At 37.9% G+C, this 27867-nt stretch overlaps 3 protein-coding genes across 3 annotated transcripts; all 3 read right to left on the bottom strand.

Moving 5' to 3' along the window:
• Window positions 1-124: 124 nt before the first annotated feature.
• LOC145226915 (kinase suppressor of Ras 2-like) lies at window positions 125-13444 on the bottom strand. Its single transcript, XM_080092322.1, has 19 exons — window positions 13384-13444; window positions 13113-13327; window positions 10731-10876; window positions 10121-10255; window positions 9704-9848; window positions 8446-8589; window positions 7795-8339; window positions 7434-7617; window positions 6921-7005; window positions 6501-6673; window positions 6078-6215; window positions 5420-5694; window positions 4224-4403; window positions 3654-3842; window positions 3256-3389; window positions 2928-3077; window positions 2678-2807; window positions 2245-2348; window positions 125-1091 (listed from the first exon to the last, which is right to left on the bottom strand). The coding sequence occupies exons 2-19, from the start codon at window positions 13138-13140 to the stop codon at window positions 962-964; spliced, it is 3015 nt and encodes a 1004-aa protein (XP_079948448.1). The 5' UTR covers window positions 13141-13327; window positions 13384-13444; the 3' UTR covers window positions 125-961.
• Window positions 13445-16422: 2978 nt separating this feature from the next.
• LOC145233532 (4-galactosyl-N-acetylglucosaminide 3-alpha-L-fucosyltransferase FUT6-like) lies at window positions 16423-19659 on the bottom strand. The gene is made up of 5 exons (XM_080098286.1): window positions 19509-19659; window positions 18734-18772; window positions 18386-18604; window positions 18001-18226; window positions 16423-17277 (listed from the first exon to the last, which is right to left on the bottom strand). Exons 1-5 carry the CDS (start codon window positions 19625-19627, stop codon window positions 16696-16698), a joined length of 1185 nt encoding a protein of 394 aa, XP_079954412.1. The 5' UTR covers window positions 19628-19659; the 3' UTR covers window positions 16423-16695.
• Window positions 19660-22973: 3314 nt separating this feature from the next.
• LOC145205378 (4-galactosyl-N-acetylglucosaminide 3-alpha-L-fucosyltransferase 9-like) lies at window positions 22974-24693 on the bottom strand. The gene is made up of 2 exons (XM_080078079.1): window positions 24502-24693; window positions 22974-23633 (listed from the first exon to the last, which is right to left on the bottom strand). The coding sequence occupies exons 1-2, from the start codon at window positions 24616-24618 to the stop codon at window positions 23052-23054; spliced, it is 699 nt and encodes a 232-aa protein (XP_079934205.1). The 5' UTR covers window positions 24619-24693; the 3' UTR covers window positions 22974-23051.
• Window positions 24694-27867: the final 3174 nt, after the last annotated feature.

Below are 27867 nucleotides of genomic sequence, written 5' to 3'. Positions count from 1 at the left end.
TTCGCTTCCATTGAAAATGCCTGATCTTAGATCTTTGTCAAGCAACAAACTTCCTAAATGAAAATCGACCACTTCAGTTAATTCCGATTCTTCTGCTTCCGACTCGTGATATTCACAACACCAATGCAAATTTGAGAGCATGTTAAACCTATCTTTATCCTTATGCATTTTGATTTCACACATGCTTTTGAAGCATTTTATACACACCCTATTTAGAATAAATATAATATCAAACTTAGACAACGAATGCATACAACCTGTTCCAACCATTGCCATAATATTCGTGCTAATGCGCAGCTTGTACAATGTCAAGTCACGCCGGAGCGACGTATCTTGCGCAAAAAAGTGCAATGGTTTGACGAAAATGCGCTGAATAAAAGAAAGCCAAAAATACAGAACCCTTATTCCCCAAACAGCCACGTACTTAACTACGGTAAAAAGCTGATTAAATGGCGCTTACCAAATTGTAAAGCAGGTCGTAGCAAGCCTGCGTTAATTTTTGCGTAACTTATACAATTTGTTGGATAGAATTATATCACAGTAAAACTTTCACCAACAGCTTCAAACTTGATATGTTTAGTTTGAGACTAAATTATTAAGATTTCAAATAAATGGGCTGATCGCCGAGGTCACGATGCTCTTTGGACGATCTTGGAGAAGGAAACGCTGCGACGAGAGAAAAGTGAGAAAGATAAAAGGCGAAGAGAAAAAAATGAGGGAAAGGGCAAAGATATGCAAATGATTGGTAAGTGCCCGCGACAATCTCCACCACAGGACAACAATTGCATGAAACTTCGCACGATGATCCGATAAAACGCTGCACAAACAATACATATCAACAATTCACGATGCTAAAAAAAGCCGAGCAATTAAGGTAGCCGAGAGTAACTGACATTCCACTAAGCGAGTCGCAGTTTAGATGTTGAAACTTGATTTTAGGTTGTCGCTCATTCTTCACTCGTCAAAACTTCAATGATCCAATGTCAAAAACTTTGCTTTTGGCGGCGGGACTCAGTAGGGGATGGTAGCGTCGCATAGTGCGCGATGACATCATCGGGTCACAACAGATCATAGCCGGGTCACTGTTTCCCCTGTGATACAAAAATAATGTGATGACATAATTGACTGTTACGAGTTCACCACAAAATTAATCCAACGAAAGGAACCCAAAAGAGATCTAACAGCTATGCACCCACCAAATACTACACTACTACTGATAATACCTCATCAATAAACACCGCTACAATACGACATTGCTTTCCACGCCGGAAGCGGGAGTTACGAACCGACACACGTTGTGGAAAATATTTTGAACACTCAACCCTCAAGTGGGGCAACAACACATCTGTGCGGTCATCTCGTTTGACGCGAGCAAAAAGCAGTTCAAAACAGGGCCATGAGACGAGCAACTGACTTACAAAATATACCTTATTAAGCAAGTAAGTTGTTCGGCTCGTGCCCTCAAGGTAAGATCAAACGACATGCGACAACTCACGACATCGGGCCGGTCAGGGGATAGAAGTGGCCACATGCTGCCCGCTACACATCCTCCAATCAGTCTCCGCTCCTCCACATGTTGCAACAAAATGACGCCCCAAAATGCCGTCCATGCGTGACCGACCATTATGACGTCAATTAGCCGGCTCCCACCAATCGCGTGGCTTCTGATGTTTTGACGGAGCCAGGACTCAATGGAAAAGGCAGCTGTTGATGGCTTACTTAGAAAATGGAGCACATACGCCGATGCATGCAGGACAATACAGGGGTTAAGGTGTTTTCTGCACCGAATACAGATAGGGCGACAGTTTGAAATGGTCACTGTGGTTAGTGCATGTTGTAGTTAAAGAGTGCAGTGGGAAAGTTGCTGCGACCACCGAACGTGATATGTGAGGTACAACAGTCAGCAAAGTGGCATGCGTGAAGTAGAAAGCCAAGCTTTGGTTATTTTAAAGCGACTCGAAGTTGAAGAGCAACTCTGGTCGAATGTCAGATGGAAAGGATTGCTAAACCGAAAATTTTAACAGTAGCGCACAGAAAGGCTGTCTCTCGCTTTGGTATGTAAAGTGCAACGATCGCGACCGACAGCGAAAGTTTGTGTTTAAGAGTAAGACGATAAATCACTCCGCCAAATCTTGCAGGGTTGAAAACTGGGAGTGGCGTGTTAGGGGCGTGGCATCAAATAGCCGATCGTGCGAGGGACCGCGATTGACGGGAACACCTCTGCGCGGGTGCGACGATAAGGACCTGTGAATGTGGCTTTGGAGTCGCTTGAGAATTCCCATGATGCCGTTGTCGCTGAAGTCGGGTCGTCTGCTTGGGTCATACGACCACGCTTGCATGAGGATGTCCTGCACACAACATACTCAGTGAACATTTAAAAATAAATCAAGGAATATAATTCTCGGCAAATCGACAAGAATATGCAAAAGCACAGCGTAAATGAATTTTTACCTTTTTATATTTTTCACCCCTAAGAGAAACCTGATGTACTTCATTTACCAGTTTTTCGAAACAATGAAGATTTTAAAATGTGACGTCCCAGAAACATGACGTAATGAGACCAATATTTACCGAAGCTAATGTCAAACAACTTATCCTTGTTTTGAAAGTTAAAAAAATAAAAAATAAAACCAGCTTAGAAAAAAACAATTGAATTGAAAACATCAGTGTGTTTTACCTTGATGTCTTTTCCGCCAGGCATCTGACTCAGATTCTGTTTCTTACCGCTACCAACTTGCCAAATAATGGATTCGGCTGGGAAACCGTTAAAGGGCCACGAACCCGACATAAGTTCGTACCAGACCGTCCTGCAACAAACAACAAGTTTACAGTTTTTGTGAAAGCATCTAATAAAAGATCAACACAAATCTAAAATGATATTTTGATTGATTTATTTCGACACATGATTCGAGAAGAGTCATGCGTACCCAAAGGCGTATACGTCCGACTGTATGGTGTATGGGAGTGTGGAAATTACTTCGTCACCTTCGTACTCGGGGACCCTAAGCGCTTTGATGACTTCAGGAGCCAGATGACATAACCAGCCATCGGGAATCGAAAGTGAACCAGGTCTGGAACTAAAACACAAAATATACAAGATTGCCACCCACGACAAAAACAAGGGAAAAATATTGACGATTCGTCATTTCACTTCTATATTTCTGAAAGAAAAAATTGGCATTTCTTTGATGCAGTCGCTATTGCAGAATAGTTTATTGGCTTACATACTCGATATTTAACAAAATTTCAACCTACTTTTTGTCTCCGGATACGACGTGTAAACCAACAATACCGAAATCAGTAAGGACGACATGCTTGCCATCCACAAAAATGTTTTTCGACTTTAGATCTTTGTGGATTATCCCCTTGGAATGCAGATACCCCATTCCCTGAGCAAACAGGAAAAAATTAAACATAAGTATTTCATACAGATTACAATTCAAATTCAAATTCAAGTTCAATTTAGTCACATGGTAATTGTTTTATCCATGAAACATTTATTTATGAACAAGGCTACTAGCATAGTTCGCCCTGAAGAGGAGAATTAGGCAAAGCTGACAAATACAGAACGAGGATAATTTCTAGTAAACCAAAGATTACAGTAAAACCATATCGACACGTTAAAGAAAATAGCTAGACTGCACCGCAAATACCTGTACGATATGTTGGCCGATGATTTTTGCGTGGTTGATGTTAAGAGTTTGGTATCTGCTACTTCGTATGTGGTTATAAAGGGACTGTCCCCTGCAGAGACCAGTGACGATCGCAAGGTGGGGAGGATGCATACATGAGCCCATGAACAACTCAAGGTTCTCGTGTCGTGTCTTCTTGTAGATCATAATCTGAAACACAAAGTTTCATGTAGCCTTAATTTAGCAGGTTGGGCTCCTGCGTATTAAACAACAAAAATGTTTTCTTACACTGAAAGTTACTGTCTTTTTAACAAATGCGTTTCATGGTAATCTTTTACAGAACTATTAAACAACATTTCCATTTTTAAACGTCAGTTATTTAGGCAGGTGTACATAGTAAAACTTTTTAACAAAAATTTTAAGCAAACAGAAATAGAGCGAATCAAACAATCTGCAAATAGTCGAGAATTACAATATTTATACTAAACAATGTATAATGTAAGTTTAACACAAGTTGAAACAAAGTCTCAATAGGGCGAACAATTAATTGCATTGCTTATGTTAGTAAAAGGGCGTTAAGTGTCCACCAACCTCTTGTTTAAATGCCCGCAATTTATCTTCGTCGTTATGGTTGATGTCAATAACACGGATGGCTACCTCACCGTGCCACCTGCCACGAAACACGGTGCCAACCCTGCCACTGCCAATCTTATCACCAATCTGCAGCTCACTGTAGGGAATGTCCCACTCTTCTGACATGGATTGGATGGTCTGCAACGTAATCAAGACCCCATTTTTACCACATTCGGTACGAGGCAACGGTTTATGTTAGTCCAATACACACAATACTACAGTTTTTTTGTAAAATATTTTACTTTGAGATATTGGTTCTGAACGAAATCAATTCCAGTAGTATAATGCAGTTTATTTGCTATCTCCATTCCAAGAGAAAAGAGAAAACCCAGTTACTATACAACTGCGTATTATCCTACACTAAAAGAGTCACAAATATGGGCGTTTAAAAAATAAAGTGCCTGAAAACGCATAGTACTACATAACACTTCGGCACAGATATAGCCATTTCGTGCTAAAGTGTAGGTGGGCAAAAAGCAGAGAAATAATTTGCAACGTCGCACGGCCTACGTGACTGTTTAAGCAGCACCATCAGTGATCTCCAATTTAATACCACCTGCAAACACAGGCAAAACCGCAAAACAATGCGATTCGTACTGAAAAGGAAAAATATTGATGACCTGTCGGAGAGCCGTTGATAAATGGGAGAACGAGTATTTTTTGTAGAGAAACCTCGTTTTTTATCGATTCGTATTGTCGGAAATGACTTAAAGTAGCGCGGACCCTGGAGCACCTGGATTGTCAAAGCAACGTACAATTGATGGTGACCGATAATCACACAATACAAGTGTTAAGTTATTTAACAAACGCAAATTCTATTGTTGTAGTGCTTTCCATACAACCTGCAAGCGACTTTGTATGATCAATTTATAATGTGAAAACTGCATGTAACATGAGGTCTCGGTCTAATGCTCCCATTAAATCGAGCACCCTGATGCTTAAAGCAGAACACAACTAGGGTAAACATTGCAAACCCAGTTTAGCTGCCTTTTTTGACTTGGCGTTGTTCTAGCACACACATAACTCAGTTATGTAAAGGAAAGCATTGAATACAAGGGTACTTTACAACGATTTTGAAAGCGACTCCAAATTGGCATGTAAGTACAAAAAAATTAATAATTGCTTGTTGCAGTTGTTGCCAATACTATACTTACACTGCCCTGTCGGAATAGGTTAGCTCTCATAGTGGCTGTGTCCAACTTTTCATCTTCCACGACATCTCGTTCCGTGAGAGTGCTCTCCTCCTCTTGCTCCACATAAATCTCTGAATCTGCTCTTGTAATCGTGTTTGTGAGACTCCCCTCATCTGCTGGTACGTCCGATATCAGCGTTCTGTCAGTATCCACCAAGCTGACAGGACGCGAAAGTGACGTCATTGATGACGTGTCGCCCGAGTGTGCCGAGCTTGACGAGCCGTGACCGTAGCTCGCTGTAAAAAATATTTAAAATTTAATCAAATTTTCCTATGAGTGTTTTGTTTTAAACCTACCTTGACGATTTGATCCTATTACATGAACACTGACTTTAATTGCAAAATCGGCTATAATAGATTTAACACAACATAGCAAATGGTTAACAGCAAAATACAAATTCCGAACAGATTCTGTCGTATTTTATGTCCTAGTCTTTAATCCGAGTTCGATCAAAACAGCCAAAGGTTGTAAAAATATTTCAAAGCTCATTATATGTCATCATCAGTTGTAAGCGTTCAACAAACTCGGTAAATATGTGTATGCAACTGGTGGGTTGCAGTTTCCAGTTCGCGATTTTGTGAATTAATGTAGGGGGATGTTTATTGCCAAAACGACTGACCTTGGAACATTCCTCCGTTTTCGTCGGGTGTGTAGCTTGAGTCTCTTCCCACTACTGGGGTGGTCGTGTTTTGCGGGAGCGAATCGGCACGTAACGGATTGCTAGGCAACGGAGGGTGACCTTGGGGGTATTCGTCCGCTGCAAAAAATGCCACACAGTGATTATTATTAATCAACGACATCACGGAATACAAGGTTTCCGTTTTTCGTCTGTTGGTTTTTTAAGACATTTAAAGACCACTTTTTGTGTAAATATCGGGCAAGTTTACACTGTCTTTAAAGCTAGCTTTTGTTATTGAATAACTTACTCAATTTGTGTACTTTAGCTTGTAACTGCAAATACCTTAACCTTACGGCTGATATGCGACTTAACTGGCATAAACCAGTTAAAAAATCGGTTGTTTGCAAAACCTATTTATGGTACCTATATGTTCGGTGCTTTTATTTCTCTTGATCTTCCAAATTTTTCCAAAAAACGCTCGAATCCTTCCCTTCGAGTTTTTAGGGGTTTGTGGGGAACTAGGGGTGCGCAAGGACATTGAAACGTCCATACGGGTCATCTCGGCGTTGTGTGGCGTCATGGGGGTCATTGGCGTCCTTAAATAAATATTTACGATGAAAGAAAGTAGTTTAAGGACAAATAGATTGCGATTTCTGTAACACAGATAGCGATTTCTGTAACACAAAATGTTAGTTGATAGCCGAGGTATTAAACATTATTACGAAAGTTAACGATTGTATGGAAAATAAAATCTTGCACAAGGGTAAAATTTGGTCCTTAAAGAGTTTCAGAACCATAAAAAATAAACAGATTCTGATTGCCAGTATAAATGTTTAAACATACCTGGGGGACAAAGGCGATACACCTGCGCTGTTGGACGCGGCATTCTCGGGAGATATCGTCGTTTGCGAGCTACGTCTTGAGGCAGCTGTAGTCATAAACAAAGTTAATCACACTTGTAAAGTCGGCCAAGCAACAAGGGTAATTGCTTGCATGACAAAACAGCTATCAAGTGATAAATTGTGCTTTAAATTACTGCCCACATTATAGACTAAAGCTTAAGGACAGAACATTAACAGAGCGAAAACGTGAATCCAAATACTGTAGCATTTACTATGAATGTCATTAAACTGTAGTTAAGTTTGGTTCATGTTGAAGCATCACTGCCTTTGAAGACTTAAGATAAATTGGTTAAAATACATACATGGCGATATATAACACTTATTTCCAATCTGAAGGAATGCATATGGTTAATATCTTAACATAACAATGATCAGCTGTTAATACTCAAGAAAACAATAAACACATTTAATGCAAAGACAAGCACACTATCCAACTATCAAAACAACCCCACACCTGGTTTTGAATAGTGTATGTAGTTGAATAAAGGGATGTTGTCATCATTAGTTAAAACCAGGTTATGTGGTCGTTTCTTTTCCTTTTTTGATGGCTTGTGCTTATGACTGGTGCTTGAGGCAATGGAAGACAAACTTTGGTTCGATGCAGAAATGCTGTCATTGTGGAAAATTCTATTTCCAATCTGTGTGTAGTAAATAAGTTCAGTATTTTTTTTTCAATCAAACCTTCAGTTGCTTGACATAAAGAACACAGTACAAAACTTTTTTTCACAAATTAACAGGTCAGTAGTGGTAAAACAAGTGCAACCAAAACACCAATAAACCAAAAACTAAGCTTCAAAGCTCAGAATGCTACTTACATGCCACTCAGAGGACTTTGATGGCTTTAGTGGGGTGAATGGTGGCAAAAGGGCAGTGCTGGAAACTGCTTTGGCAGATCGTGTAGTAGAATTAGTGTTGCCAGTGGAGGAGACGCGCTCTCGTGTCAAACTTCGACTGCCACTGTTTTGCACATGAAAGTGGGAGTTTTTGTGAGGAGTACCAGGGGTCACTGGAGGGGTGTAGACTGGCAAAGGTGAAGGCGGAATCACAAAGATCTTAGATCGAATTGGTGGCGGAGAGGCTGATGGTGCAGGTTTGGTCACACTAAAACCAGAGTCAGATTCAAGAGAACTCCGTGAGCCTAGGCCAGAGGGACTTGGAGGAGTCAGACAAGAGCTGCTTGTAGAGGGAAGTTGGTAACTTCTATGGCGACTTGGCAATTCAGTAAACTGATTTGGAATGTCCGCATTAGATGGATCAGTGTTTGATCTAGTACGATGAACTTTTTGTTGTTGGTCAAGGGGCAACGAGTCAGAACTTTCCGAGCCATGTCTTGAAGTAGATCCACTCTGATCATGAACTCCTTCAATAAACAGAATTTAAAAATAATTTTACAAAAATCAAAGTTAAGTCTGGATCTAGTCAAAATTTTTACTAATCATGAACCTGTATAAATGACTTTTTCTTACCATTTTCAAAGCATTTCTTTTCACTTTTAACATTTTCATTATGATCAGTGCTATCAGTGCCACCAAAAACATCATCAGCTTTAGAAAATGAATCCCAGTACACTTGAGTAGTGTCAATATTTTTTCTGTTTTGACGCTGAAGACCTATGATGAATATATTCAGTGTTCATGTCTTAGTGCAGTATGATAATTCAAATTTGCTACAAAACACTATGCAAGCACCCGTAATGTGGCTTAATTAAAGGACACAGAGCTGGTGCTGTAAAATCAGTATTTAAAATGATCAATGTTGATATTCCAGGCAATAAGATAAAAGGCCATGCATTACATGTTTATGTGAAAAAGAGTGCTGTCATACAATACAGTCATCAAAATAAAGATCGTAGAAACATTACAACAAAAAATAATAAATTAAAACATTACAATAAATTACAATACATGTATTCACTTCATGTAAGGTTCTGACAGTTATATATGTTTTTTTTGCGCTGGTGTAATCAGACAAAATATTTCTAGTATAATGAGCACAAATTCTAGCATGCAATATGCATGAGTTGAGTGCCAAAATTAACCTGTATTGATCCAACTAAATGTGTGTAATGCATCAGTGATAGGAACCCCCAAACACCTTTTCACTATTTTGCTTCCACGGCAAAAACATGTTCAGCAATGTCATCAGATGCGAAACAATTATTATTACAAAAGACATAAATTTTAAATTTGAAAATATGTTGTGTGCAGAATTGGCTTAAAATGCATGCACAGGCAATTTTTTGCAGTGTAATATTTTTGCACTCTAACATTTTAGATTTAATTTCTATGTACACAATATCAACAAACAGTTAAGTGATGAACTGCAAAAATTTTTGCACACATTAACATGCTCAATATAGGTTTGAGTGCTTTGTCTTTTAGGTACTAAGACTACTGCATAACAGTGAATTCTTATGTAAAGACCCTTATAGTGTCAAGCAGTTTATGCCACTGGATAGTGATCACACATTTGCCCATCGTAGCAACACAGTCGACAAAAGGTATATGACATCATATTTATAGAACTTTTGTACAATTCTACTAGACACAACTTGAAATAATTTCGGTAGGAGCAAATGTGTAAACAAATTACTGCTTAAAACCTTTTGAAGTTAAATGGGCGCAAAAGGACAAAATTTGTAATTAAGAGGCACAGTGTCAGTTTTACAATAACCCAACGAATTTTTTTCTAAAATGTAAGAAAAACAAATTGTTTTGTGTTTACTTTGAAACTGTTTTAACTGCTTTAACGAAGATATCAATTTTCTGTCATCTTCTGCATTTCCACCAATTTCAGAGATAACATTCTGCAGCTGCTTGTCAGTTAAATTCAATAGGTCTTCAACGGATCGGCACTGCATTTGTAGGCCCTGCAAGTTTTAAAAGCTTATTACCACTCCGAAATAATCAATAAACTCCAAATCAATTTGCACGTCTTTTGACCTGACATGGATGTGTAGTTAATCATATGTAATCTATGTCTTTAGTATTATTAAAAGGTAATGATGGTAAATAAAGTGAAAATCTTTTACAAATAAAGAAAAAAAATCATGGAGACTTGTGTACAAGGCAGTGCACACTACAGAAAAGTTGCAACACTATTTATGGAAAAAAATGGCACATCATTACAAGCTGCAATAACCTTTGCCAAAAGTGAACTGACTCCAACAACATTGAGCCACTTTGAAAGGGAAGGGTATTCAGGAATGTCAACATCGCTACTGGGAATGCGAAGCTTAGTGTCAAGTTGTTGGCAGAAGTGCTTGATAAGTTTACCCTGCAAAACAATCACACCGGACCTATACTCAAACAGGTAATACAAGAAACTTAAAGTGCCTATCAACGGTACATTATTGTGGCTAGAAAGATTGAGGTGCCAATAAAATTTAAAGATTACAATGTAAAACATCAAGTCAGTTTAGTTAATGTTTGCTTACATGCTTTAGCTTGCATCATCAGATTATACAATGTCAACTAGGCAATATTAAACAACACAATAACAAAATGTATTTAGGTTGTTAAGTGCAAAAATAAACACATGAAACGGTAGTAAAACTGAAAGTAATTAGAGCCTTTGTAACATCAACAGTAATATATGTACACAATGTGTATTGTTGTATATAAATTTGAGCTATTTTTGACATTGTCTATTTTAGTTGTACTTTTAATTTATCCCAACTTCAGTGAATCATTTAACATCAGAACTAGTCACACAAAAACTACAACCATGACCTATTGAAACGTAAACTTACCTCCAATGTTCGTATTTCTTTAATGTTGAACTCATTTAAACTTAGACCTCTTAAATCAACAAGTCTAGTGGAAGTGATCTCAATCATCCTTTCTAGGGCAGTCAGCTGTTTCAATGCAGATTCAATGGACAAGGCTGCATCAGAATCTGTTTAACACATGAATGCTGTCAGATTTATACATGGTTAAGTTGGTCCAGTCCCAAAACTTTACAGGCACTACAGACTGTGGAACAGTGGTGCACAATGCAGTGCAGTATCAAAACAATCATTTTGCTTTTATAAACTAGAAGGGTGGCTTAGCACATATTGCCCTTGCATATACACTATAACCTATTTCAAAACATTGATATATTTCCTATGCTTATTTTATATTGGGTCCCATACCATCTACTGTCTTTTATAACCTTAGTTGTTTCTGCAAGCAGAAACTCATGGGTCCCCCACACATGCAAAGTTGTAGATAATGCATTTCAAGAGATAACCACGTGAACGTTTAGTGCTGTAAGGTAAAACACAGTGATCGGCACTGGGCTTAAATACTAATACTATGTAGAGTACAAACTATATAAATTTAGATTCACCCCAGATATTGTTTGAAGTATGACCTATTTAACGTTCCTTTTCAAAGAAACGAAGGAGTAAATAGTGGCATAATGGGGTAAAACAAAAAATGAATAGCAAATTCTACAAGCTGTCCGGTTTTCATTCAATTCGAACATTGTGAAAAGGGTCACCTATTTTAGGAATTAGTTGGTTAAGTTGTGGTACTACAGGGCAAAACATAACATTTGAGGACTTAGTATGTTTAATAAACTTTGCAAAAGTTCATATAATTAGGACGTTTTTTAAAAGTTCATTTATTTTAGGGGGCTTGAGTAAATGTTGGGGCTACAAGGTAAAACACATCAATTGAAACCTACAAATAGCATAGTCCACATACTACCCAAATTTTATCCAATCCCGACACTGTTTAAAAAACTGACCCATTTTAGGGGGCTAGTAGGGTAACTAATGGGGTCCGACACATAAACTAAAAAAATAGGAAACCTCAATGACTCAATCAATAGTACTGCAAAATTTCAGCCAAATCCGCCAATGTTTAAAATGTCGACCACTAGAGGTGTTTTGAGCAACAACCGTTACTGTTTCTGACGTCATAGGGCCGTCATAGGGCAAAAACACCCTAACTGCCATGGCACAAAAATGTTCACCAAGCAATCCACAAAGTCAAAAACGAGTAACATACAACTGCTTGCCCTTGTAACACTATTGAGTAACATAAATCTTTCATTTGTGGTGTCCAGTAACATACAAATACGTTTTACACTTTGGTGGCTTGTGGGGTAAATGTTAGGGCTACAGGGTTGAACACAACGATCGACAACTATAAATGGCATACTCTACAAGCTATCCAAATTTCAGCCAATTCTGACACTGTTTACAAACTCACCCATTTTAGGGGGCTGGCGGCGTAAATAGTTGGGTTATTTGGACAAACAAAGTGGGATGCACATCTACATAACTTTATCTACCATCTGTAGAAGTTTCAGCCACATCCATCAAACATTTGATAGAAAAATGAGTCGGACAAACTTTGGGAAGAAAAATACCCATTTTAGGGGGCTAGCGGGGTAAATACTGGGGTTATCAACAAAAACAAAGTGGGATGCACATCTACACAACTATATCTACCATCTGTGTAAATTTCATCCAAATCCATCAAACATTTGATAGAAAAACGAGTCGGACAAACTTTGGGAAGAAAATAACCAATTTTAGGGGGCTAGCGGGGTAAATACTGGGGTTATCAACAAAAACAAAGTGGGATGCACATCTACATAACTATATCTACCATCTGTGTAAATTTCAACCAAATCCATCAAACATTTAATGGAAAAACGAGTCGGACAAACTTTGGGGAGAAGAAAAAAGAAGAAAAACAAACAAAAAAACAACAAACATTTTGAGTAAAATCAATATGTGTCCCCTTCAGGGAAGGGGACCCATAATAAGCTAGAACGACATTGCCTAATGCTTAACTTAAACAAAGTTTTTTTAAACCTAGTTGCAACTAAATCATAGTACGCCAGGCCCTTTGAAGGTGTCATACCAACACAAGTCAGTCTCCCAAACATTCCTATATGACAAGGCACAGGGCTGATTCCAGTACCGGTGTATGTTCACCTTATTTGCAACTAATGTTGACTTTGACATAGATTTTAAAAATATAAAATAACAGATGTGTAGAACCCCACATTGTGTTATAACATAGGAGTCAACGTATAAGTAAACATAATTATGCACACATATAATGGGTAAATAAGATATTTGACACAAACCACATACATTTTGTTTTCAAGAAGTCATTAAATATTAACAAACCTGAATTTGTGTTAAGACCCATTTCCATTATATTCTGTTCCCACAGTAAATACCACTTAGGCAACCAGCTAGAGTGTGTTTCTGTTCGATTGTTTGGTCATGATTTTTTTCTTCCCGTTTTAATTGACTAAAATCTTCATACTTGGAAAATCAGAATTTATATTTATACAACATGTTTCAGAGGCCCCAAAGAGGTTATAGATATGAAAGTTCTACTAAATAAAAACATAAGTGTTAAGCTCTATACCAGTAATCACCAAACTTTCTTTACCATATGCCTGATTTCTAAGAATGATGCATAAAGGCTACATTACAATCTATATTATCTTTCTATCTGATTTAAGGTTAGGTGCGACTGTTGAATTGTAAAACAAAGATATTATTGCAAGCGGTTAACTCAAACTTAACATCATACATTTCAGCGATTACCCAAAATAAAAAGATCAAAAATACACCTGAAAAAAAATAACAAATAAAAAAATAAAAAGGTATTGAACTGTGCAGCTCCAACATATCTCAAGGAAAAGACAAAAACTAATTACCATGCAGTGATTTTAAGCTAACAACATAATAAGTCTAAACAACAATCAGTACATCTTTTAATATTATATCAATACTTTCCAAACAAATGTTACGAAGTGTTTCATCTGCTTTATTACAGCAGTTCAAATATTGTTGGACAGAAAAAATAATGTTACGGCAGTTGTGGCAACCATTGCGCAACAAGACATAACAAATGTTTAAAAAACTAAATAAGCATATATATAATTGTTTCAGAAAACTAGTAAAAGTATGTTTAAAACCGCTCTAAAAAAACAACAACAGTGCACTACATTGGTTTAGAAGAAATTTTATGCAGGACATATGTGTCTTTACCAAGATACTGAATAATCAGAGGTGCCCAGCACAGAGCTCACAGACCCAAACCAAACGGACCTTCCTTAGTTTTAAAATGGTCAGCATAAAGTGTACCACTGTAATCATTTTTGCATCGTGACACTCATTTCTAAGTTTATTCTGGAACAAATGAAAATTTGTAAATTCTTTGTACAAGCATTTGGTGCAAGCTGATGTTTCATTGGACAGGAAAAGTAATATTTTTTAGCTCAGGTCTCTATTTTAGTTGTGCTCCTCTCCTATACAAGCCAGTCTGCAGAACATGGCAGTTCTTGACTATTCTTGGCATGTAGGACCATAATTGGCACACAAACTCAAAAAAATGCACGTGCAGCTGCCATATTTTGCAGACTGTTATACAAGGTTTTTCAATTATCACATGAAATGGTTTTATTATAATTTATACAAAATGATGCTTGTTTTTGGTTTGCTTGACATTCAAAGTGTCACCTGTTGATAATTTTTACTGTTTACCTAAGTTTCAATTCAAAACAAATACTTCATGGTTGACGACGTTAAAGAATTTTATAATTATGTTTGATAACAGAGTATCTACATTTTATACTATATTCCAATTTTAATCTCTTCACAGCTGCTCTTTAAGTCTGTTTTTTATATATTTTTATACAAGTACCTGGGGATTTATGAAAATACAGAAAAGAATAATTATGACACTTCTGCCCAGTAAAAGTTTTTTTTAACCATTTTACCTCAAACCTGAATATACACACAAATTGTATCATAAAAAATATACAAAATATATCAAACATATCAAACACTTCTTAAATAACAGTGTAGCGGGCTCACAGTGTAAAAATATAAATAGTTATGACCACTGTAGACCAACTTTAACAGTTGAAATAAAATTTAACAGTTGGTTTAAAAAAAAATTAAGTAGTGAATTAACACAACTTGACAATACACAAACTCGCTTGGTTTCAGTCACAAGTCACAACTTTAAACTGCGTTTTTAGTCCGGAAGAGTTTGTTTTACGAAAGTCATTAAAACCTAAAATCGTAAAGTTTTCTTCCAACGATAAAAAACAACTAGAGTACGTTTTTATGAGAGGCGGTGTCTTTCCATTTTCTAAAACTGGTACAACGTACAACAACAGAGCTCAGCTCAGCTCAGCTCACCTCAGGAAATGCTTTTAGACGCAAATGTTGCAGGCTCTGAGGATTTTCACACTGATTCACAACACAGACTATGAGTTAAGACTGAACAACTGAGACCTTGTTTTTGTTAAGAACTGTTCCGCTTGGTTGCATCTGGTATCTTTATGTCAATATCATTATGAATCTAACTGAAAATGCCAGGGTCAGTTTTGTTCGATTGTTTTACTTAAATATGTACATTAATACAATACCCAATTTTTTTAATCATTTATTGTTATACAACAATCAGATGCCTGCTACGCCAAATTTAAAGGGTTCTTTGTCGTGTTCGTGTCAGCCAGAAAATGAACATATTTTCAGTAGATGGTATGGGATAAACGATAAAGGTGTGTAATCAGCTACAGTAGACAGTCCTCAGAATGTGCTTAAGATTAGAAAAAAGACCGGAGTTAGAAAGTGCTTCAAGCTGAGTTTTTGAAGAACAGTGTCAGATGTTTTTGAAGAACAGTGTCAGATGTTTTCGAAGAACAGTGTATGAAGTTAGCTAGCAACATTTGCGCCGTAAATTATATTTAGCCTATGTCCACGAAAGTGCATCTGCACAAGTGGTGCAGCTTGGTATTTTTTGTTTTGTGCAGCCATACCATCCCATAGATCACTTTTTAGCAGCCTTGTGTATGTTGACAGCGCGTGTTATACCACACATACCACCTGAGAGAATATTAAAGAACTCCTGTCACAAATCTTTATGCATGCGGTCCCATCTCCCAATTGATTGCATTGGATGGAATAAATTTTCGTGCTAATTCGAGTTTTCAAAATTTATTTGGTTTGGGATTAATTTTGCAGTCACTGGTATTAGGGCAACATCAGACTTTCATATTTATTGTTTGAAGTTTTAAATGCTAAAGATCAGCAAAAATCGGCAACAAAGGCTAAATTTAACAAACGTAAATCTTATGCGGCTCGAGATTATAGTAGCCTATATTCACCTGATTAGACAAACTTGAAATAAAAACAAGAAGTGTTTGATTGTACTGAGGTGATAAACACTTCTTAATATTTTTTTGTTCTTTTTTGGCTGCAGCGGGTTGATAGGTGAGGTGTCGAACAGCTTTGTAGCCTATGTTTGCTTTTACCTATCTTTAGTTTTTAAATTTTTCTCCTTATTGAGATATAGCCGGTTACTGAAATCCAATCAGGATCCAGATGCTGTAAAGTGTCCTGGGAAGCATTTTTGCTTCACTGTAGTGTGGAACTTTTCGGTTTTGAATAACACGGGTTTATTAGCAGCCAGTTCAACAATTCTACAATCACAAAAAGCAAAGGTAAAGATTTTGATCAAGACAGAAGAATTTTACATACAGTTGACATCCATTTAACATCTATGAAGATGCGCATACATATTAACGCGCACAAAAGAGAAACAATAACAACGCAGGGAAATTTCTGTGTTGCAAGAAAGCTGCAAATTTGAAAACGGCAAAGTTCAGCAAACACATAACTTGATTTTGGGTTTGCATTACTACTTTCTGTCACCTATACTGTAATATTTTAAAGTAGTTGATGTTCAGTCCTTGTGTTTTAAGCACACATCAGGCTCTGAAACATAGACAAACTGCGCGATAGAACGATAACTCTTTCTGCGGTAAATGTCGTTTTGCAACATATCGCACAATCGCTTTTCGCGCACTCGATCGTACTTTGCGAGAATTTTTAGCGTCTGGTGATCTGGATTAACACGCCAGTCAAAGTAACGCCGATATGCCGTTTCGTTTTTATCCAGTTTTGACAAATATTCTGCCAAATGACCAGGCGATTTGAAGTCCTCTGTGTGAATGTACGAGCCAGGCGGGGCGAGCCTTTCCATATTTTCCTTCGAAGGACCAAATACGATTGGAATTCTTCCTGAAAGCAAACCGTTGCCCCAGAATTTTTCAGTGACGTAATCCTCGCAGTGAACAGTGTTTTCAAAAGAAAGATAAAACTTGAAGGAGTCGAGCTGCGACCTAGACAGTTTGTTGAATTCGTCGGTGTTGTTGAAGCAGGCACCGTAAAAATGAACATCGAGTCCGGCTTGTGCGAGTTGAAGGGCGTATTTCATTCTTGCCAGTGAGCCGCTAAGCAGATCGCAGTTGCTCACCACCCAAAGCTTTCAAAAACATGTTAGAGTTAGACGAAACAAAATTATGAATTGGATAAAATAACGTACTTTAATTTGAGACTATAATTCGAGAGATTAAGAGATTTTTAGAGAAGCTTGATTTATTCCGTCCGGGTCTAATGAAAAATAGTTTGGAATGAAAATTTATACTGTTATATTAATCCCTCCCCCCTAAAAACAATAGTGACTAATAAAAAAATGCACCAAGAAAATACTTTTGTTGGTAATACTAAACAGAGCAGACGCTCTCTAGACCAGTGGTTCTCAAGCTCTAGACCAGGGGTTCTTAACCTGGGGTACATGCACCCCCAAGGGGTGCGAGAACTGTTCCTAGGGGGTGCGGGGATGCTGAATCATTAAGGTTGGTTAGGTCTATTCTATTTAAGCAATTACAGAAGGGGGAGCGAAAATTGGTTAGTGATTTGAAAGGGGGTGCGAAAATTGGTTGGTGATTTGAAAGGGGTGCAGCAAGGAAAAAAGGTTAAGAACCACTGCTCTAGACGAGTGGTTCTCAAGCACGCTGTGCAACCTGATGACTTTTCTGTCGCTGCGTACCACCAAAACCCTGTTTGTATGCTGGGTTATCCACGAGACAGGTATTATCTTCTTGAATAAGCCAGCATATTTTTGAAACCAGCAAGAACCACTGCTCTATAGACAAACTGGAACAAGCATAAGTAGGTAGCACATTAAAAACGTAAAACATCTTACAATAAGTTTCGACTTTTGCTTCACAAGTCCGTCCACGACACTTCGGCCATTTGCTGTTAAATCATCATCAGCGGTGAAATACGGTGAAAATACATCAGATTTAAGGTGATACGACATCGTCCAGTTGATGAAACCGCCATCGAAAACCGATAAATTTCTGTTCTCCACGTTTTTAACATAGTTTGGACTTTCCGCAGTTAGAAAAACGTAGCGTTGGTCAGGATGTCTTCAAAAAGGTGTGCGATTTCAAAACTTTTAAGCTTTTATGTACGAAAATGCAACGGTCAACTGTGGTGCGTGAAGAGCAGTTATCGCGGATATAGATAAGTAAAGATTTTATACTTATATGCTAAAAAAAGTACTATTATATTTTAATGACAAGTACCTGTAATGCCGCCATGGCATTTTTTCGTTATCAAGAGCTGAATAATGAAAAATGACAGCGCTGGCCGTAGCGATTCGTTCCTTGTTGTAAGTGAACGTACAATTGTCCACTTTGGCGCCCTCTTTTACACCTTCCGTCTCTACACCCCATGGATGACGCCACCAAAGAATAAGTCGTGTATTTCCATTCTTAAATAACGTCTCGTTTGGGTTTACGTTTCTGTATATCAGTCAATTACGTTTGAGAAGTTTAACGCAATGAGTACGTTAACGCAAAAGTTTTAACAATGTTTGTAGGTCATTTTAAAGTTCAGAGCTGTTCTGGGGATGCTAGATTAAACTGTCATACCTTCCATAAACAGCCAAATCTTCTTTGTTTGTCCTTTTACTGAAAAGCAACAAACAAAAAATCAATCTCATGTACACATAAATCATAAGCAAATTAAAAATCGCTTAACATAAAAAAATCACAATTATTGAAAAACTGCTTAGTAAACATCTTAAATTAAGATCCTTCCAAAACGCTTACATCCCAGTAGAAGTAGTTCTTAGTGCATTTAATTCTATCACATCTTCATTCAGTTTGAAGGCGAAGTCGTTTCTAGACAAAAAACTGCCACCATGATATATTGTTTACGCTAAACGGAATAATTAAAGAGGTATAACTTTCCCAATTCCTATTGAAGAGATATACAGGGTTCCCGCGCAATTTTCGTTCTTAAATTCCATGACTTTTCCAAAACTTTTCAAGGAAAAAAAACAAATTTCCATAACCTTATTTGAAAAAACAGCGAGCAATTCCCATCGTGAAACTAGTTAGAATTAGACTTTGGTAGATGCAGCCAATTTACCATACTTGCAACAAATATTTTTATGTTACGTAATTTAAAATTCCTATATCTATTTGGCATTTTCAGGGTAAAACAGTCGCCACATTCCATACTTTTTCAAGAACTTTTGTAAAAGTTGGCTTTTTTCAAAACTTTTCCAGGCCTTAAAAATACAAATTTAAATTCCATAACTTTTCCAGGTTTTCCATGTCCGCGGGAACCCTGGATATAACTTCAGCCAACTAAAACAAAATGCAGCACCAGTACTTTGATCAGTGATAAAAATCGACTTACATGATTCGAGGCCTGTTCTGTGTTTCAGGCTTTGGATCTTCTTGATTAAACAAAATGAGTTTAAGACAGACAAGTACACAGCACAGAAGGACAAAATTCAGTTTTTTCCTACATCTCATGTTTACTTTGTGTACAATTTAACTGTCCTAACCTGTGGGTACTGCAGCAAAAATATCAGGTTGATAATACGTAGACTTGACTTAATTTTAAACTATCACTTTTCCTCCCAGGCACCGAACTAGTTACCAACGCACACTAAAGAATTCATGGCAGTAACAAAATACACCAGGTGACTAACTTGTGTTTTCAATTGATTGTCGTTTCTCTATTGAGTGCAGAAATGAATGACAGTTGTTTTGAAACAATGCTAAGCGTAAATAACAAGCGAAAAGCAAGAGTATTTCTTGCTTTATTTAAGAGGTATGTAAAAAACGTAGGCGAATGTCATATCGTAGCTTCTGGGCTACAGTTGATGAACAAAATTAAATGGCTATAACGCAGCTGTTAATGTCCTTCGAAATGTAAGGGCTTAAACCTTAAATGTCACTAAACAATTGTACAAGACTTTGCAATGAACCTGCACTCAACAAATGCTTAATACTTTTTAACAGTCTATGACTACTGGAAAGTATAGCGACAAATTTATACAGTCTACTTTAATGGTTTAAACCAGGGGTCGGCAACCTTTTTGGCGACGCGTGCCAATTTGCTTGTTATTTCCATGTGTTAATGACCTCGCGTGCCCACGTTTTTCTAAATAATTGTGGTTCGTGCCAGCAGATACCAATAATAAAGAGAAAGCTGCAGAGTGTTATGTGCATGTAAGGCTGAATTTTAAGACCATAGCATGATAAAAACTATAAACAAGCAGTACAACAGGTTAAATTGTCACTTCAATATAAACACGCAAATCGGTTGGCGTGGCATGAAAAACCACCTCGCGTGCCAGAGGTTGCCGACTCCTGGGTTAAACCAGGGAGTCGAACCGCTTGTCATTGGGGTTCAGGTTCGGTTCGAGTTCACTTGGTTTTATTTTTAATGGTTCGGGTTCCGTTCAGGTTTTCAAAAATGTGTATATTTTCGGGTTCGGGTTTTGTTCCGGTTCGGGCAAACTATCCGGTCCTAACCGGTTTGCGGTTTTAAAACCGGTTCAATTTTTTATTTTTTTATTTAATTTACCCATCCGCATGGCCTTATCAAAATCCAAAGAATTTTGTCCTTGCACTATTATTTTTGACACGCCATGTAAGTGTCATCTTGTGTATTCTTTAGTGCGTTGTTTTGAAAAATAACCACCAAATATAAAACAGACTGCATTTTTTACTGGTTCGGTTCCGGTCCAACGCCAAACAAAATATATACGGTTCAACTCCGGTTCGGGTTTTTAGAAAATCGTAATTAGCGGTTCGGGTTCGGTTCGGGTTTAATGACATTAACCGCTCAAACCGGTTCGCGGGTTCAGGTCCAGTTCCAGTTCGACTCCCTGGTTTAAACACATGCCATGTTGGCCATAGCACAATGGCATGTTCCTAATCCACAAACTTAGTTCATGCAGCCTACAAGTTTAGCGAAAGCAAAAAGAAAATCAGGATACATATAAATATGCATGTAGGAATTAGTAACCAACAATCAAAATGTACATGCAGGTACTGCAACACTATTGCCATTTCCAAACGTAAACAAAATGAAAGACCAAAAATGAACTTACATAAAACGAGGTTGGTTCTTTGCTCTCTCAACAAATAGTTAAGACTGAAAAGTACACCACACAGTAGGCAAAAAATTAAGTTTATATACTGACACTTTACTAAAACAGTATTGTGGGGTTCTCTTAAAAACACAGTGTTTTTTTACTCGGCAACTCTCTTTATGCTTAGAGGTATTCTAACACAATGTGATCCCAACCAGAATGTGTTCATACATTTACTAACAAACGTCGTACTGAAAATATTCTTAAATGGTGGTTATAAACTATTTTATACTTTTTATTTCAAAAAAAGCCAAAACCACATTCATACAGAAGTATCATAGGCGCCGGCACGTAGGGGCAACAGGGGGCACTTGCCCCGAAAAATGGCAAAATGGTATACAGTTTCGTGGCTGTGCGGGGATTTTGTCACAGGAAAAGATATGGATGATACGGATAAAATCATTGTGGTGCGTCTTCGCACCCCTTTTTGGGGTCGTGACCCCCAGGTTGAGCAACAATGTCTTAACACATTGACAAACATTTTTTGTTAACATGACAGTTGTCTGTATAGGCGTGTCCACAAATATATTGTATACACCCTATGATATTTTTATTTTTGCTAACTGCCTCTGACATCTGGCTGACAACCTTTTTCTGAACGTTGCATCTGGTAATGGTGACATAATAAAAATTGTAGCTAAACTTTTACAGCAGTATGTTTGTAGAAACATGTTTTAAACTTTTAGGTTCCACCTTTCAGTCACTGAACTAAATACACTGACAAACGCAAGAATTCACCGAAGTTACAAAACACACAAGGCGCGGCCTGCTTGGGTTTTCAATTACAATTCCCTATCGTTACTATCCGAGTGTTGGCGAAAACGGTCGTTGTTTCGAAACAATGCCAGGTCTCAAATGTCTCCCAAATGAGTACAGCATTCGATGGAATAAACTTTCGTGTTTAATTTAAGTTTTTGTAAATATGTTTGGGGCGTTCTTGTCTAAATCATTTTTATATATTTATATTATTTCTGTTTTGTTTAGCGTGTAGCGAGTGGTTGAAATGTAAAAAGCTTTGTAAAGCCTATGTTTATTTTAACTTTTGTTTGTTTTTCTAAATTTTTCTCTTGTTTTAGATGTAGCCAGTTATTAAAATCCAACCAGGATGCAACTCTATGTAAAGTGGCTTGGAAAGCACAGCTTGTTTCACTGTATTAAATTTTAGGATTAAGATGCAAAAGTTTGTCGCATTTACAATACTTTGTGATCCGCGTTTATAAGAAAAGATAAGCTTTTCAGCTTTTCAGCTGATACCGCGAAGCTGTCAGTCAGTTTCAAAGCCAATGTTTTCTTTAATCAATCGCAGCACAGGTCTACACACAGTACCGTCTCACCACAAAAAGAAGTCAATAAAACTACAAGGCGCAGGACATAACGTGTGCCTCAGAAAACAAGTGGCACTCACAGGCATGTTGCCATCAGCCACTTATGCAGTAACCACGCACAATCAAATTGTACGAAGGCATACACGATGTAAATGAATTTGTGACAGTTGACATCAAATGTATTAAGTTTGGCTTTCTATAAACGATATGTTGAAATGCATACACAATTGCCACAAACAGCAAAACTAAACGATGCGCATAGACAGTTAAGAACGAAAATAAGAACGTGATTCAACGAATGTTAATTTCTAAATTGCAAGAACGTTGCATTTTTTTTAAAATGGCGAAGTTTAGCAAACGCAAATAACAAACTTGATTTTTAGTTGGAATTCTACATTTGGTACCACCATATGTTATATTTTGATGTATTCTATCACTTATACTGTTATATTTTGATGTAGTTGATATTCAGTCCTTGCGTTTTAAACACACATCCGGCTCTGAAACATAGACAAACTGGGCGATAGAACGATAACTCTTTCTGCGGTAAATGTCGTTTTGCAACATATCGCACAATCGCTTTTCGCGCACTCGATCGTACTTTGCGAGAATTTTTAGCGTCTGATGATCTGGATTAACACGCCAGTCGAAGTAACGCCGATATGCCGTTTCGTTTTTATCCAGTTTTGACAAATATTCGGCCAAATGACCAGGCGATTTAAAGTCCTCTGTGTGAATGTACGAGCCAGGCGGAGCGAGCCTAACCATATTTTCTTTCGAAGGACCAAATACGATTGGAACTCTTCCTGAAAGCAAACCGTTGCCCCAGAATTTTTCAGTGACGTAATCCTCACAGTGAACAGAGTTTTCAAAAGAAAGATAAAACTTGAAGGAGTCGAGCTGCGACCAAGACAGTTTGTTGAATTCGTCGGTGTTGTTGAAGCAGGCACCGTAAAAATGAACATCGAGTCCGGCTTGTGCGAGTTGAAGGGCGTATTTCATTCTTGCCAGTGAGCCGCTAAGCAGATCGCAGTTGCTCACCACCCAAAGCTTTCAAAAACATGTTAGAGTTAGACGAAACAAAATTGTAAATTGTAGAAAAATAATATTTGAAAAATTTATTCTATTGTAAGCCACCTCTGGATTATAACCCGCATGTTGAGGTGTTAAAGTTATTGTACCTAGCACACTGTGAGGTTATAGATTCTATTGTTTCTTAACTATTTGTCAATAACCGTTAGCAGTAATTTTACCCGGAAGATGGTATAAGTGTTAACCTGTAATGACTACAGGCAATTTAAAACAAGTCTTTTTTCATTAGTGTGATTTACCCTGATGAAGGCGACCTGTACAGGACGTCGAAACGTCGGAATAAAAATACATCTGCCAGAAGAGCTCTATCCACTTGTCTAAGAAAAGTGCATCGCCCCCAATTTAAGGTGATTAGTAGATTCAGTTGATTTGCTATACTTCACTTTACTTGAAGTTTGCATTAGAAGCAGGACTGTCCGAAACCTCGGCATTTTTTAGCTTTTGCATTTGGACCTTTCAAAAAAACACTAAGTAGCCCTGCTCTAGAATCTAGGCCAGCAGAATGGCCCATATTAGGGTTTGTAACATACTTGACGGGACGCACAGGGGAAACCCTTTGTATCAAAAAACTGAATTTGCTGTTTTAATCGACGAAATTTAATTACCACAAAGCGCTTGATGTTAATTTTCCTACAGGTTCCGATGTTTGCAACTAAAAGAAAAAGCAGGATCATATTCATGTCGTCACAAAGAGCGCGAACGCCATTGATGCATTACATAGGACCTCCTATTCGATGGTGAGCGTTTTGAGGTTTGGACATCCCTGCTGAGCACTAACTGAAACATGCGTTTATACTAAGCACATTAAAAACGTAAAATATCTCACTATAAGTTTCGACTTTTGCTTCACAAGTCTGTCCACGACACTTCGGCCATTTGCTGTTAAATCATCGTCGGTGGCAAAATACGGAAAAAATGCATCAGATCTAAGGTGATACGACATCGTCCAGTTGATGAAACCGCCATCGAAAACCGATAAGTCTCTGTTCTCCACGTTTTTAACGTAGCTCGGAGTTTCCGTAGTTAGAAAAACGTAGCGTTGGTCAGGATGTCTTCAAAAAAGAATGCATTTTCAAAGACATTTACGCTTTCATGTACGAAAATGCAACGGTCAACGATGGTTAATAAAGAAGCGGTTGGCGCAGATATATCACCAAGGATCTACATCTGTTTCATGCTGACATTTTTTTCATCTGCAAATACTGTGTACCTGTAATGTCGCCATGGCATTTGTTCGTTATCAAGAGATGAATAATGAAAAATGATAGCGCTGGCTTCCGCGATCCGTTCCTTGTTGTAAGTAAACGTACAATTGTCCACTTTGGCGCCATCTTTTGCAGCTTCCGTCTCTACACCCCTTGGATATCGCCACCAAAGAATAAGTCGTGTATCTCCATTCTTAAATAACGTCTCGTTCGGGTTAACGTTTCTGTAAATCAGTCAAACAAATCATGTTCATAAATTGATCCATATAAAGGCCCCATAACCGTATAGAATACGTTCATATAAAGGCCCCATGGGGCATAGCCGTATAGAAACATGACTACCTTCTCTCCGAATTTTAATCACTTAGTATGGCATAACGCAATGAGTACGTTAACGCAAAGTTTTAACAATTTTTAACGGTCATTTCAAAGTTCAAAGCTGTTCTGGGGACGCTAGATAAAATTGTCATACCTTCCGTAAATAGCCAAATCTTCTTTGTTCGTCTTTTTACTAAAAAACAGCAAACAAAAATAAATCTCATGTACCCATAAATCAACGTCTCGTTTGGGTTTACGTTTCTGTAAATCAGTAAAACCTGGGCACTTGCCGTATAGCCGTAGACTCATGATTATCTTCTAATCCGGATTTTATTCACTTGTAATATGAGTAGGTTAACGCAATAGTTCTAACACCTTTTAACGGCCATTTCAAAGTTCAAAGATGTTCTGGGTCGCTAGATTAGATTGTTATACCTTCCGTAGATGGGCAATCTTTTCACTAAAACGCAGTAAACCAAAACGTCTCGATTTTATTCATATTAAACCAATGGTTCTTTGCACTTTTTAACGCCAAACCCCTACGATTTTTTCACGCCTTCGTCGAAACCCAATTAACAATGTCATATTTTTTTACTTATACAAATTTAAAAGCAGCATTCTGTTCTAAAAAAGAGCAAATTGTAAATCACTTTACACAAAAAAATCTTGATAAACTACTCAAACATCTTAAATTAAGTTCTTCTAAATATTCTTACAGCCCAGCAAAAATAGTTTGCCATCCCACCCTATAACCTAATTTGAAACAATAATATATTTCCTACACCTATTTTATATTGGGTCCTATATTAGCCACCGTCTTTATAACCTTATAGTAGTTTCTGCAGGCTGGCTCCCCACCAGAGTTGCAAGTCGGGCCGGGCTTTTCGGGCCGGGTTCGGGCTTAGGTATTTGTGAGAAAACGGGCTTAAAACGGGCCTGACTTTACGTTCCGTGTCCGCCATTGTTTTTTAAATAAAATCACTCAGCTAAGTAACAATTCTCTGGCTTTGACCTAATGCCCACCCGACTCTAAAACGTACTGTTTACCCCATTGTCTACTATTGTTCATTGTGTTTGTTGTCTATCTTTTTTTCTTTCTCATCCTTTGTTGCAAGGCTTTCTTGGATAGGCCTGTCAATCAAAATTTCGGGCCTAAACGGGCTTTGCAAAAACGTTTCGGGTTCGGGCCAGGCTTCGGGCTTATACTTTCGGGTTCGGCCAGGGTTCGAGCCGGGTTCGGGCTCAGATTTCGGGCCCGCTTGCAACTCTGCTCCCCACACACGCAAAGTTGAAAGTTATCCATTTGAAGAGATAACCATGAGAAAGTTTAAGGTTGCAAGGTAAAACACTGTGGTCAGTATTGGGCTTAAATAATCATGCTTTTAAAAGTACAAACTACACAAATCTGATTCAATTATGAGATTGTTTGAAGTTTGTCCCATTCAATGTTCTATTAGGAAAAAAGAAACGCCATGCAATAACATAAGATAAGAGTGTAGAGCAGGGTTATTCAACGGGGGCGATTTCGTCGACCGAGGGGGCGATGGCGACAATTTTGGAAGTTGGGGGGCGATTTGACTTTAAAAGGGGGCGATTTCAACATTACTGATTGCATAAATACGTACAAGAACTGTGAGACTCAGCTACCTTTAATTCACAAGCAGATATAATTCGTCTTCCAAACAAACACCAGGGACAAGGGACGCATCAGCATAAACATGCTGCTAACTGAATACATTGTGTTTACTGGGGATTGTTTGTACTTTTTTGATCTCGAAAGCAAGGTTGGGCATTCAATTAGCCACAGGGGACACTTTATTGAGGCTATGTGTGGCTGACTGGTGAGAGGCCATACTTTTTAAATACAACTGTAACAAGCTTTGCCTCACACTTGTTTCGCTTTTATAGGTCAACACAAGCGCTTCCCAAACATTTAAGATTTCTCATTTAGGATTCTCCTCTACTGAGTAATGCCCCATTGTTTTCAACAAAAGAAGGCAATTGTTTGCGCATAATCGTAATATTGTTTTGTCTATGAGTGAGCAGATTTTTCTTAGATGCGTTTAAAGAATTGCGTGAAATAGAGTTGGCGTGTTGTAGTAGCAATTAAATTATTTGTTAACTGAAGCTGTGACTAAAGATTTCGTGTTGCTAGGCGAAGCTAACCGCCCGCATCTGCTCAAAAACTTTCATACAAATAACAATCTCATAGGGGGGCGATTTTGAGCCGGTGCCTTGGAAAGGGGGCGATTGCGCCAAAAAGGTTGAAGATCCCTGGTGTAGAGTGTAGACAAACTCAACTTTAACTCGTATTAGTTCGATGTAAATATGCACAATATCAAATGAACTATACAGTACTTTTATATCAAGTGAACTATACAGGGATTTAAAGCAAAAATTGCATCCAGCCGATAAAAAAGACTTTTTAATACGATCTCGGGCCGCCCAGAAGTTGATTGAGGGCCGCATTCGGCCCTCGGGTCGTATAGGTTGCCCACCTTTGCCCTACAAGCTAAATGGCACATCTACATAACTTTTTTACCATCTATGTAAGTTTTATCTAAATCCATCCAATATTTCTTGGCGAAACTGGTCGATTTGTTTAAAAAAAAAACAGATCGAGTATAATCAATATGTGTCCTCTTCAGGGAATAATTACAACCATGGTA

This window comes from Phallusia mammillata, chromosome 1 (genome assembly GCF_965637545.1).
Source record: "Phallusia mammillata chromosome 1, kaPhaMamm4.hap1.1, whole genome shotgun sequence".
Classification (NCBI taxonomy): Eukaryota; Metazoa; Chordata; class Ascidiacea; order Phlebobranchia; family Ascidiidae; genus Phallusia; species Phallusia mammillata.
Note: the sequence above shows the minus strand (reverse complement) of the source record. Positions and strands in the feature narration are given on the sequence as shown.

Excerpts from the sequence above, each read along its gene's own strand:
- LOC145233532 (XM_080098286.1), bottom strand. The coding sequence starts at position 19,627 with ATGAGATGTAGGAAAAAACTGAATTTTGTCCTTCTGTGCTGTGTACTT. Across the intron at positions 18,227-18,385 it reads ATGCCATGGCGGCATTACAG|ACATCCTGACCAACGCTACG; the intron begins GTACTTGTCATT and ends ACCTTTTTGAAG. Across the intron at positions 17,278-18,000 it reads AGCAAAAGTCGAAACTTATT|CTTTGGGTGGTGAGCAACTG; the intron begins GTAAGATGTTTT and ends TGTTTTTGAAAG.
- LOC145226915 (XM_080092322.1), bottom strand. The coding sequence starts at position 13,140 with ATGGAAATGGGTCTTAACACAAATTCAG. Across the intron at positions 10,256-10,730 it reads AAGAAATACGAACATTGGAG|GGTAAACTTATCAAGCACTT; the intron begins GTAAGTTTACGT and ends ATTGTTTTGCAG. Across the intron at positions 3,843-4,223 it reads TGCGGGCATTTAAACAAGAG|ATTATGATCTACAAGAAGAC; the intron begins GTTGGTGGACAC and ends TTTGTGTTTCAG.
- LOC145205378 (XM_080078079.1), bottom strand. The coding sequence starts at position 24,618 with ATGTCGTATCACCTTAGATCTGATGCATTTTTTCCGTATTTTGCCACC. Across the intron at positions 23,634-24,501 it reads AGCAAAAGTCGAAACTTATA|CTTTGGGTGGTGAGCAACTG; the intron begins GTGAGATATTTT and ends TGTTTTTGAAAG.